Source organism: Colius striatus, chromosome 6, assembly GCF_028858725.1.
Source record: "Colius striatus isolate bColStr4 chromosome 6, bColStr4.1.hap1, whole genome shotgun sequence".
Classification (NCBI taxonomy): Eukaryota; Metazoa; Chordata; class Aves; order Coliiformes; family Coliidae; genus Colius; species Colius striatus.
The window spans coordinates 3,876,741-3,889,734 of NC_084764.1; the positions used below are offsets into that span (position 1 = coordinate 3,876,741).

General features: G+C 39.2%; 1 protein-coding gene across 7 annotated transcripts in view; it reads right to left on the bottom strand.

The window, feature by feature from the left end:
- The window catches only part of SIPA1L1 (signal induced proliferation associated 1 like 1), a 195,462-nt gene that overhangs the window by 60,951 nt on the left and 121,517 nt on the right, over positions 1-12,994 (bottom strand). For all 7 annotated transcript variants that reach the window (XM_061997556.1, XM_061997560.1, XM_061997554.1 and 4 more), the window contains 3 exons: positions 9,699-11,517; positions 2,619-2,749; positions 1,812-2,000 (listed from right to left, as the gene is read on the bottom strand). In XM_061997556.1, the coding sequence (XP_061853540.1) occupies positions 1,812-2,000; positions 2,619-2,749; positions 9,699-11,196 (1,818 nt within the window). In that variant the 5' untranslated portion in view covers positions 11,197-11,517. The remainder of the gene's footprint in view (positions 1-1,811; positions 2,001-2,618; positions 2,750-9,698; positions 11,518-12,994) is intronic.

Below are 12,994 nucleotides of genomic sequence, written 5' to 3' on the forward strand. Positions count from 1 at the left end.
AGAAGGATATTACAAGTCTGATATGAAAACAACCAACTGCTTTCAAACCTCCCTCAAACAAAAAAGTAGCTAATCTTAATCAAAACTGGTGCACGTGAGTCTGGCTCTGGGAAGGGGTTACGGGGTGAAATTTAATGGCTAAGGTCACTTTCTAGTCTTAACTCTTAAACTTACAGAACATCTTATTTGCTATATCAAAGGGGCACCTGCTTGTGCTGTAATGAATCAGTGTGACACTCTGCAAGAAGTGATAAACATTCTGTGTACCTAATTAGTCGAGCAGCTGTTACCCAAATTCTTCTGTTAGCAAGGAATTGATAAAAAATGCAGCTTCTAATTAGTACAGAGCGTGCTTATCTTTTCCTGTTAGAAGTGTCAAACTGTTTCATTACCACAAAATGACAAAACACTTTGATGTAGATAATACTATTTTAACTATCACTTGTCCTTAATGATTTCCAAAAGTTTAAGTAATAACTGGAAGCCATTCTCTGTACCATATGTGGGAGCTTAATGACATATAGGGTATGAAAGAAGGATAATTTCCTCTCATACTTTTTGAGAGATAACTGACTGGTGAAGCAAATCATTCTAAGTAACTTTTCAAATTACCTATTTACCAGAAGTAATTTCAGAATTAGTTGTTTTCAACAGAGTTCTCTGCCAGACTTTTTTCTTTATCAAAATTTTCCCATTGATACTATTGAGATTGCAGGTTTTTGATAGCTGTGTATCTGGGAGGTATTGCTCCGTGAATGCAAAGGTTCACCTACAAAGCATGTTGAATTAAACTCCATTTTCTCCATTGCTGAAGTGAAAGTTTGGGGAAGATATTGAAAGTTCTTTGATCCTGGGTGCAGGGCAGATTAGGTTTAGGCTCAGGTAACAAATCATAAACACTGAGTATGTGCATATTCGGAATCACTGCTCTAATTGTCTAAGGAAAACATTCAGGCTTCCAACTTATTAGGATTTCATCATATGAAAGAAAATAGTTCTACTGAGAAGCCTAAAGATTCTGTCCTTTTGGCAAGGGTACACTGTAAATCCACCTCCCCTCAACCTCATGCTCACTGGCTCACGGCTGTCTGCAAGAGACAATCAGCACATGAAGGAGATACAGCTGATACACAACATCTTGGCATTTCCAACATTTAACAAGCTATTTCTTCAAAAAAGCCTTAAAAACCCAGGTCTTACAATAGCCAGGGTATGGAAAAGGGACCTAACTTAGCCATAACACTAAAAGACAAAAAGGAACTGAAGAAAATGCTCAGTAGAGTAAGGCAGGGATCTGAACTTGGCCATGCAGTACTGAGAACACACTTCAGTAACATGATAGAGGTAATGAATAGCAAGATAAACAGTTTGCTAACATTACTGAGCTATTACTCCACAGTATTGAAGACTGGCTCAGAGAGCTACCAAAGGAACTTGTAACTGGATAACTGAGCAAAAATAAAGCCTGAAGTGGTGGTACAAAGCCTTTGTACCACGTGGTACAAAGATACTTGGTTTTGTATCTACAGCAATAAGCTCTTACAGCTCTAAGGAACAGAACCTTACATGTTCATGAAAAGATAATTTCTCTGCTCAGTAATATCACAGAATGGTAGCCATAAAATATCAGTAATTCTTAGAGAGGTAAGAGATAAGAAAGCATACTAAACCTACAGATGACAAGCTTTAGTTAAATAAGGCATTTCAACAGACTGACTCGAATCACTTGAAGCTAAAAGGTAATTTTGCAGCTCATGGTAGTTGTCTGACAGTTTAAAACAATTGGTCTTGTTCTATAACTTTGCACTTACCCCTTGCTCATCCAGCTTCATCAGCTGTTCTGTGACTTTTGGAGTGTTGAAGGCCAGCCTTAGGCAATGGATATTCAGTTCAGGAACCACATACTCCAGCACTTCTTTTAGGGGAAGTCCCCTGGCTGTGCAGTGCTTTGCAGTTGAAGGAATAGCATCTTCCAGTACAGAGCCTCTTAATGTCATAAGCTAAGCACACACAAAAAACCCAGATTATATACTGAATTAAGGTTGATTTACAACAGCAGTGGAGCAAAACATACTGTTTTTCCAATTCTTGATTGAGGCCATTAAATAACTTCTGTTGTGTGAAATGAACACTGACACACAAGTGTCACTCACTGATAGCTAACAGTTGTCAGAATACTTCACATGGTTCAAGAGAGTGCTGTTTTACAGGAAACTTGTGCTTGGAAGAGAGTAGCAGTACTATTTCCATCAAATATAAAAGTACACTTCTCAGGAGGTCTACCCCCTGTCACATATAGAAGTGGAGGAAGTCATTTCCCTCCTCTTCACTTGCTTCAAGCTAATACAGCTCCTGCAAGTTTCTCAAGGTTTAATCAAAACAACCTCCACAGATTCCTCTGTATTGGATGCTATGGAGTAACTCACCAACGTGCTTTCCCCTCGTCTAAGCAATACAAACACATGGCATAACTCTGTGAGGAGACCCCTGCATTAAATGTACATAGAGGAGACAGGAATCTCTTATCAGTGCTGAAAAGCACACAAACCCCACACATACCACCTGGGTTTTTGCCTGCTCACTTCCAGCTTCTTTACTCTCCTTTCTGAACCACTTACCTCACTGGTTCTGAATATGATCCGGTAGTTGTATTGAGGTCCATTTTCTTTGATTTCCTCTGGTTTCTCTCTTCTTATACTCACAGCTACTGGACCCAGGTTCTCATCTGCCCCAAAATAGTTCCAGTGTTCTTGCATTAAAAAAAAAAAAACCCACATATTTGAATTAAATTGCCAGCTCCAAGGAAATCAATGAGAGCATGTCTGCAATGGTACCAGCATTTCAGTCTCACACTTCAGTTTTCTCATGAGCTCCATTTATACAACATTTAACTTTGCATCTCTGCTTAAAAAGGCCTAAACCAGGATACACATCTCAAATGGGCTCATCTATGGAAATGTGGTTCATTTACATTGAGATAAATAAGCACAACCCTGTGTTAAAACCAAAGTAGCAAACAATTGTACTTAGCAAAAAAGGTAACTCCTTTATTTTTGCATGGAAAAGGCAAAAAACCAGTCTAACAGTTATTCCATTAAAAACCTGGGAAAATCTGATGAAGCTGAAAAAGAAGTTAGAGCTGTTCATAGTAAAAAGAAATAAAGCAAAGCATAGTAGTACAGAAAAATGGAATACAGTGACTAGCTTCACTGACAGCCACAAATTCCTCACAGTGAAGTGAAGAGTAAATTTAGAGTGATAAGAGTGGAGTCTGAAACAAGTTTATTTGGGAAGCTGGCACAGAGGAGAAGATTGGGCTGAAGGAACTGCTCAATAGCTGAGCAGTAGATTATTTGAGATAGCTTTGCCATTTGTGTAGTGAAACAAAAAACTAAGTTTGAAATGACAAAAACATATCAGAAAAGTGCATTTACAAAAATGAAAGCTGAACCACTGGAGAGACTGGTGGTGAAGGCTTTTTCTGTTGAGCCTTCTGAGCATTACGAATTATGTTGACTGAGGACAGGCACATCACTGTGAATGCAGCAACACATGAACAAAGTCGCACGTACCTCATGTGACACAAATTGGATTGAAACATGGAATACTGGAATGGAAAATTTAAGAGAAACTGACAAAAAACACAAGCCTTGCACTCTACAGTAAGTCCTATGTCATCACTATCCATGTATCTGCATAAATGAATTTAGATATGCACAAAGCCAGAATGTTACAGCTACCTGAAAACTCAACAATTCAACCAAGAGATGTGAAATTCAGTGGAATGAAAAAGGGATGATGTAACTGCCCTGAAAGGGAATGTAACCACACTGCCTGAACATACAAATTACCTGCTATTCTTAACAGAGCCACAACTGTAAAACAGCAACTTGAAGAACAGACTAATAGGAGCTATTCTCCTAAAGTGTAAAATACTTTAATATCCCCTTCAAGTACTGTATCTTCAAATAGACTAAAACCAGACACTGAGATACACTCCATTCAAAGTGAATGGCAGTCGTTTTACCAATGACTAATCACTTGCAGTGTTAAAAATTGGAGTGCCTCATATTTTATTCTATTTCTTCTTAAAATGTTACTTCCTGGCTCTTGCTGTACTTTCCTCCAACACACTACATGTGCTCTCTCCTTATGAACTTCCTTGGGCCCTAGAATGACACCTTTGTCTTCACACAGCTGTCTATCCCCTTACACTCCTTGGGGGCTCTGTTCTGTGCCCCAGTATCTACTCTTTGCTCAGTGTTTTCCATTTAAGATTTTGGAGCAGGAGAGACATAAAAGGAACACACTTGCAGCATTATGAAGTTTGCTTTCCGCCAAACCCCTCTGCAAGTCATCAAAAGCCAATACTCTGCACAGAGGTAATTAAGATTCAGAATATCTTGTGGAATATCCTGTAAATATTGGTGTAAGTTTTAGGTGACTGAATTAGTCATGAGTGGGGAAATTATGAATAAATTAGTCCATCCACATAAGCCTAATTAAGTCTTTATACTGCTTCACTGATAGCAGCCCTATAAATGCAAGAGAGATCTTCTGTTGTTTAAAAACCCAAATCATCTTACTAGCACCTCAATTTTGTCTTCCTCCACTATGCAACTTGCTTTATTTTCAGGGAAGGCAACACAGTTGGGAAGGCAACACAGTTGGGAAGGCAACACAGTTGGGAAGGCAACACAGTTGGGAAGGCAACACAGTTGGGAAGGCAACACAGTTGGGAAGGCAACACAGTTGGGAAGGCAACACAGTTGGGAAGGCAACACAGTTGGGAAGGCAACACAGTTGGGAAGGCAACACAGTTGGGAAGGCAACACAGTTGGGAAGGCAACACAGTTGGGAAGGCAACACAGTTGGGAAGGCAACACAGTTGGGAAGGCAACACAGTTGGGAAGGCAACACAGTTGGGAAGGCAACACAGTTGGGAAGGCAACACAGTTGGGAAGGCAACACAGTTGGGAAGGCAACACAGTTGGGAAGGCAACACAGTTGGGAAGGCAACACAGTTGGGAAGGCAACACAGTTGGGAAGGCAACACAGTTGGGAAGGCAACACAGTTGGGAAGGCTGGTAAGAGGAATGCTTGAAGCTGCATGAAAATACACAGTTCTGTATCACTTGATTGAGCTTTTTAGTTAGTTCTTATTGATTTGGAGAAATGCATGAACAAGTGGGGAATTCTGTACTTCTCTGCTAATAGGAAATGTCTTTTATCCTTCACTCTGCACTGGGCAGTTGCAACTCCTCAGTTCTCTCTTCTATTCACATTGCCCTCCCCTCTATTCACATTTACCACAGGGTCAGTCATTCTTCATCTGTATTCTCTTTCTCCTACCCTGACTCTGTATTCATTCTGTGAGCTACAGTATATACCCCCACATCTGACCACTTTTCCCTGAGGAAGTGTTTCTTCCATCTCCACCTAATTGTCCACTGCATCCTGAATTTCCTTGCATCCAAGCATTTCCCCTTTCCTGCAGCAGGAAAAGCAGTAGCAGAACTTTCAGTGCACAGTGTTCCACATCCAATCTGAAGGCAGTTAATTAGGAGTCTTATTGTAAAAACAAGGGCTAGTTCACAACTATAATTCAATACTTTTATGCCAAACATTAATAGCACAGAGACAGCTTCTTCCTCCGCCCCACATACAACCTCACAAAGCAACACTTCAAGCTTCACGTCGCTTCCTTTAAACTACTGTTGAAAAAATATTGAAAAGACATTCAGGAGACAACTAGCAACAGCCACAAATTAATTTATGAATCCATGACAAAAAAGGAAATGATTAATTGCTTGTACCCGGTCATTAAAACAGATTATACATACTTTAAAAAAGAGTGAAATGTTTATAATGTAATTCAAAAGACACTTCCAGTCAAAGAACCTAAATGAAAATACTCATTTTCCTGGCAGATATTTACCAGTTACCTTTGCAAAGGAAATCCAAGTAAATGCACTTGGTTTTGAGCAAGGAGGTTCTTTTGTGTTGTTGATCAAATATACTTTGATATATAACAGTCAATTGATGTATTTTGATTAATCAGACTAGAAGTACAAACTTCAAACATTCCACTTCACAATCAAACTCTGCATCAACTAATCCTACCAGAGCATTTCTAGCACTGTAAAGCTCTGCCTAGAAGAGCTGGAAACATAGAGGGCAGCTGTTTGAGAGTTCAGTCCTATAATGTCTTCAGACTGTTGCTCATGACCAGATGTTAACTGTACATTTTCTGTAAGTCTAGCCACACACCAGATTTGGAGAGAGAATCTGCATCAATTTAAAGCACAGAGGTTTTTTACTGGCTGCCAACAGCTAAAGGAAAGCTGACCAACAGCTCATTCGTTATCATCTCAGGAAACTATTCACTTCTCAACCAAGTCCATCATTCTAAACTAGTAACTGGAATTTGTCCACGATGTCAGTGACTACTGCCTGATGGTGACTGAAGCTACATGGATGCTCTTGGCTCTTTCCGTGAGAACCGTAATTCCCAGACACAACTGGGGGGACAGACAGAATAGATGGCTCCTCTTTTCTAAGCAGCACTTAAGCTGATGGGAACAATTTTTTCCATCCCTATGGTTCTTTTATTGATATTAAATAACTGTCTAATATTAAGCTATAGATAAGCATGTCTCTCCTTGAAAAACACTTCATTGCTAGTAATTAAACTGTTACCTAAATGTACAAACCTTTATGACCTGATGCAGAATACCTATGCAAAGCTTTTACCCATGTATGGAAAGAAATTCAAGTCTCAATGATAAATTCCAAATGTCTCATCACAATTTAAGTAGAAAACAGAAAACTTTACACTATTTAAGTCTGTGGTTTGCTTGTGTCATAAATACTGTGCCCTGATCTCAACTGGAAAAGGTTCAGAGAAGTGCAACTGACGGGAACAATATGACCAAGGCTTATCAAATAAAACATAGCAAGGAAAGGTGAGGACACAGAAACATTTTCATTGTTGTTGTCTCATTTGTACACTCCAGCCAGTGTTCCAATTTCACTCCAGAGAATCAAGATTAACCCTTGGACACAACGAAGCAGCAAGAGCTAAAAGCATATATATGTGTGAGAAAGCATGCCAATACCAAACTGAAGCCAGTCTTACTCTGTCCTGTTACTTACTACATCTATATGCCCTGCAAACCCCTCCACCAAAAAGGCATCTTAAAAGAAGGGACTCTTATCATTAAGAAACAGAGGTACCAGATGAGACCTTGTTATCTTAAGTCAGAAATTGTCTTCTCAGGCACTGAAGTTAAGAGAAGGGAAAATGTCAAACAAACAACTATGACTGCCATGTAAAATCCAAACAGGGAACAACTTCCTTTACGTTTTCCCATCTACAGTTATCCTTTTTGTTCAAAGCTTTTTATTCAAGATCAAATTTCACACATTTGTTCTTGGGATGGCTTCCCCTTCCCCTGCTTTTTTTTTAGCACTAGCACAGTCACATATCTTAGTGCTTACAAATGCCTAGACTTAAGATGTCTAATTGCAAGTTTCCCTATCAAACACACCTTTTGAAATACACCTTTAAGTAGTAACCTTGTAAATACATCTTTTGCAACTGAAGAGTAGCATTCATCTCTGGTAAGTATAAGCATATTCATGTCAGTTCTGTGTGGGCCTACCATATTGAATTAAGGGAACTACCCTTATTTTTCCATTATCTGTACCATTTGTTTAATCTCCACTGAACTCCACATTGTCTGGATACCAAGCAAGAACATTATTTATCAATAGTTTCATCATTGTTCTGTAAAGGGTCAAATATCACCTTGATTATATCTTAATATTTCCTTTACATATAAATGCTCGTCCATTTGCTTTCGTTGATTAACTTATACAAGAGTCACATGTAAATATTTTACACTAACTAGATTAGGATACTTTAATGTGGATGAAATTAGTAACAGTCCAACTCCAGTAATATCTCCCCTCTCACACTGCTAAAACTTGAGATGCGTCTATCATCCAAGTAACAATGCCTGTAAAGAATGAGCTATCATTTCCATATAAATAAATATTTCAGTCAAGTCACAATCAACACCTCAATAAATTATCCTGGAGGAAAGAAAATACACTATACCAATGCAATCTTTTTTGTCTAAGACACAGAAGTTTAACAGTCTGGGGGTTTTGTGTGATTAGATCTACTTTTCATTAAGTACGGACTGGAATCAATGATTTTTAATGGTCAGTTCTTTGTTGATACAGTCCCAAATTACCTGCTTTGTTATTTCAACTTGGAATGAAAATTAACTAAAGGATTACAATTCTCTGTGTCATCACTTTTTATTCTTTGCAAGCTCTAGGATTACTTCAGTAGTTCTCAAATTCTGTGAAATCTTCCAGGTTTGAGATCTTCAGCAGTTACTGTTGCTGACTGAGAACCCTGTGCTTCATACTTTTAAGACTATAAAATTATCCAAGGCCTGCTGACTTGACTTGATCCCAATGAAAGTGTCTTAGATCACTGTCTACTCTCTTCCTAGTATCCTAAAGATCTAACTTACTCTCCAAACAAGGAAGTTACTGCATCATTACTTGCTTCACATTATAAAAGCTTTCAGTTACAACTAACCTCCTTGATTTTTCTTTTATGCTGCTTTAAGTTTTATCAGTATCTGGTCTCTTCCAGATTAATCTGAAGTTTGGCTGAGGAAAGATGATACGTTGAGTGGTCAAGAAAATGTGTTTGGTCTTTGTAGAAGTGTGGGGTTTGGGTATATCTGATGAGGCAGTCATTAGACCAATTCTGTCCACCAGGAGAGAGCATATCAAGGCACACAATCCTGCAGACAGAACTCTTTTAAACTTTAACAGACTCCTGTCTGCCCTCCTTTTTGATAATTGTTCAGGATTAGGAAGAACAGGCAGTGAGATCTGCATCCCACTGTGCCACAATCATTTTGGTAAGGAGGGGTCTCTGGTTAATGTTTAGGTTTTGCTTGTTTTTACATGTCGAAAAGCTTTGATCAGATTATTTTTTCCTGTACACCTCCAATGGAAATTACAGACCTTGGTTTCAGAAGAATCATGTGATAGGAGAATTGTACTCTGTTTTCTCAGACACCTTGTTGTCACTGCAAGCTTGTGTGTGTGTGAACAGTGTTATGTGCATACACTGATAGTTTCTTTCTGCTAAATCTGACAAATTAGTTTTGTTTCTAGAATGATGGCTAGAATGAAAACAGCAGCGAAGACAGATTTTTATTGTTATTTATATGATACTATTGACAAACTCAACAACAAAAAAAATCCCAAATACTTTCATTTTGAAATGAACCACATATAAAAATGTCTACAAGTTAGTGCAAATGCAAACTTTGCAAGCTGCACGTCCCATTTAGTCCTCAGAGCATCAAGTCGTGACGCGGAGGGAAGACAGTTCTCACATTTTAAGCTTTTATTTTCTTTTTTCATCTTTCAAATGCCAACTCCTGCCCACTCCCATGGACATCAAAGCTGTGTGTCAAGATATTTACAATTTGTAGACATTGCTAACTCTTGTGCACATCGATACTAAAATCAACATGCTTTTTCCCCCCTAGCACTGTGAAAGACTGTTAGTACATACTGATCAGTAAAATATACCATATTTAAGCTTTGACATTGTTAAGTAAAAAGTCATTAATGAAACACAAGAAATCAAGTTGACCTACCTTTCTGGTAGAAGAATTTTCGGTAATAATATGCACCGAGGTCTACGTGTTCAACGATGTATCTTTTGACTCTGTCTAGATGCAGGATCAGATTCTCCTTGGGAACTTCCAGAACTGCTACTCCAGCATTCGTGCAATGAGAACTCAGAGTCGACTCAAATGAGGCACTTTCACATCCACTGAAGGAACCTGAATTGGATTTGGAAAGGCTGATCTTCCTCTCCCCTTCCCCACCAATCTCATTACGAAAATAAGGACAACTCATCACAAGTTCATTGCTCTTATCATCCCCCTGGTCCATATTGAGACTTCCTTTTGAATTCAGGTCTTCAGTGCTGCCCATTGGAGAATTGAAACTTGCAGAATGGGACAAAGGTCCCGAGACAAGTGATGCCACAGCAGCAGCAGATGCACCTGTGGTCGTGTTCCTTCTTTTAATAACGTTATGTCTGTTGATTGCAGCTTCATTTAAATCAAATAAAATACTTTGTACATCATAATGAGCAAAACACTTTGGACAAGTCCAAGGCTTGACGCTGTCTTCTGACCTGTTGTCTTCAAGATCTGAAGACTTCCCAAGCTCCCCTTCACCTTTGGCATTGCGCAGCTTACGAAAGATGGACGAATCTCCCGTCTCTGATTTTGAGCGTCTCTTGAGTGGCTTCTCCCTTTCCTTAAAGAGTCTCAGGTTTTCCCTTTGAGTAATAGGTCCGTCTATCACATCTAGAGAGAATCCTGAACCCTTGCTTCCGCTGGCAATCAGGAGTTCACTGAGCTTACTTGTGGCTGGGCTCCTCTGATCAGACTTGTCATCTTTATAGCCCTTCAGTAAGTCAAAAAAACTTTCCCCCGAAGTTCCCTGCTTATCTATGGAAGATGTGCTGCCATACTCCCTGTGCAGGGACGGTCCAGATTTGAAAGTGGGGGAAATACATTCATCAAAGCTATCCACATCAAGCTCACTTATGGTGATGTCGCTGTTGCTGCGCTGTCTTATTCTGCGAAGGGCTTTCCTCGGGGAACTGGGATAACCATCAGGGGTAAGAAACCTGGAGTCTAGATTCTCAGATTGTCTGGTCTTGCTTTTAAGTGTGCTCTGGATGCTCTTTAACATGACAGAATCACCAGCATTCAGGTTAACAGAGCTTCCCTGACTCCCAGGACTGCTTTTAGAAGACATGCTGTCAAGGCAACTTGATGTTTCAATATCTTGACTAGATCTGCTTGTTTCTTTGATGTTCTCCTTCCTTGGGGGCCAATCAGCAATCCTTGCCCTGACTCCCATTTTAGGGACTCCAGGAGTAGAGGTAATGTGATGGGAACTTTCATTGCGAGGAGGCCCAACCGGTGCCATGACTGCAGATCCTAAGCTGCCATTCTGTGACCTGAAGCGCCTCATGTAGAAATCATCCGAGTGGACTTTGGAGGTGCCATCTGTTCCGACTGATACCCCAGTGGCAACAGTCCTTTCGGTCTGGGACCGCTTCAGGCTGGTCATGATCTCTCAGTGTGCTCAACTTTAATAAGTTCCAAGAGAAAACACAGTCATTTCTGCTTTTTAAATGCACAGTTCTCTTTTGGAGAATAGTCTCCAAAATATACAACGGTTGCATGAGATCTCAATCATGGACATTTAAGGACACTGTTAAATGCAGGATGTCTAGACAACTCAGATATTCAGTAGGTTTTGATAAGCAATAGATTCCTTTAACTTTTGCATTTTAAGAAGTAGCCATCCTCCAATACACTCAAATTGTTTTAACATCACTTGCGCTCCAGAACGTCAGGGCTGTAATCCAGTCGCTTGCTTCTTTTAACCCTAGAACACAGAGAAAGGGAGATAAAAGCATTAATTATTTCAAATATCACTTCTTTCATAGCTGAAACTATCAAAGTAATCATTACATGGATTTAGTATTTCTAATAAACATGCTTTTAAATCTTGTTGTCACCTCTAAAAATGCAGAGTTTTCGTGTACAGTAGGGAATAATGTTCTGGATATTATAAAACACTTCTACATTTGGATTCCACACCCAAATACATTGTTTTTCCCTTATGAACTGATTATTGATACATTCTAGTTGGCTTAGTGGACAACTTCATAAAGCAGTGTGAGGGAGTTCATGTCATACATACAGCACACATTTCTTGTAGAAACTAGAGAGGATCAGATCAATTTATAAATTGTGTTTATAAACACTTTAAAGAATTTACCATTTACAAGTCAAACATCCTTGTTTGCAATCAGGTATTAACAATGCCTATTCAACTTTTCCATTAGTGTAAATAACTACCATGTGGTAACAAAAAAAAAGGAAGGAAGCTAATTAGCAAAAAGATTACAAAATGATTACAGAGAGAAGGGCTGTCAATAACTGTTACTCTGCACAGCCTTATGTGCAAATTAGCTGGATAATCCAGAAAGCATGTATTACCTCTGCCCAGATTTCCCCACATGTTGAAAGACTAAAGCTAAATAGAAACACATACTTTTAAAACAACTTGATGTGAAAAGTTCCAGTTATTCCCTGGTCTAACAAAATATTGTCTGACACAGCTCCTGTATAATCCAGTTTTACAAAGCCATGGAAATTAAATGCTTTCCCATACCTCATCGGTACTGAAGTGATTACAAAGCATTTGCTATATTACCCTTTGAGAGGCTAAAAAACCCTAAAATCCACAAATATATCCTTGCTGGTAGAAGACAAAAGCATGAGATTGTCAAGATAAAATCTTGCATTGCTGTGTACATCCTTTAACACAAAGAAGTTAATAATTTTCAAAGGCTGACCAAATTACACACAACGTGGCCTTTAAATATTTGCCAACTGTGTGCAGAGAGATGCTGCTGAACCAGCAGCACGTTGACAATACACTATTGTCTATGAATCAAGGCTTTCTGGTCCTTCCAGGGAAACCAGTACTTTCTGCAGTCTTTTCTCAAAACTATGCAGCACTTTGCTCCACGCTAATTAAGTATCAAGCCAGGGCACTTTCTGCCTCCAAAGGCAGTGTGCTTTAACGTCACTTGCCATAGAGAGCACCTCTTTGAACCAGTTGCTGTTTATATAAAGCTGAACACATAAGGAATACTTAGAATGCAAGCTGAGCACATCACACAGCAGAACGGTGCCAGTGATCTCAGGTATTACTGCATTTGCATGGCCACTTACATAAGTGCAGTTACTTTCCTTGTACCAATGAAACAATAGGTTTTTTCTACCTATGTAATTAGAATCACTTCAGAAAGGCAGTCTATCCATGCAGCTGTTGCAAAACTACTGCATTTTCA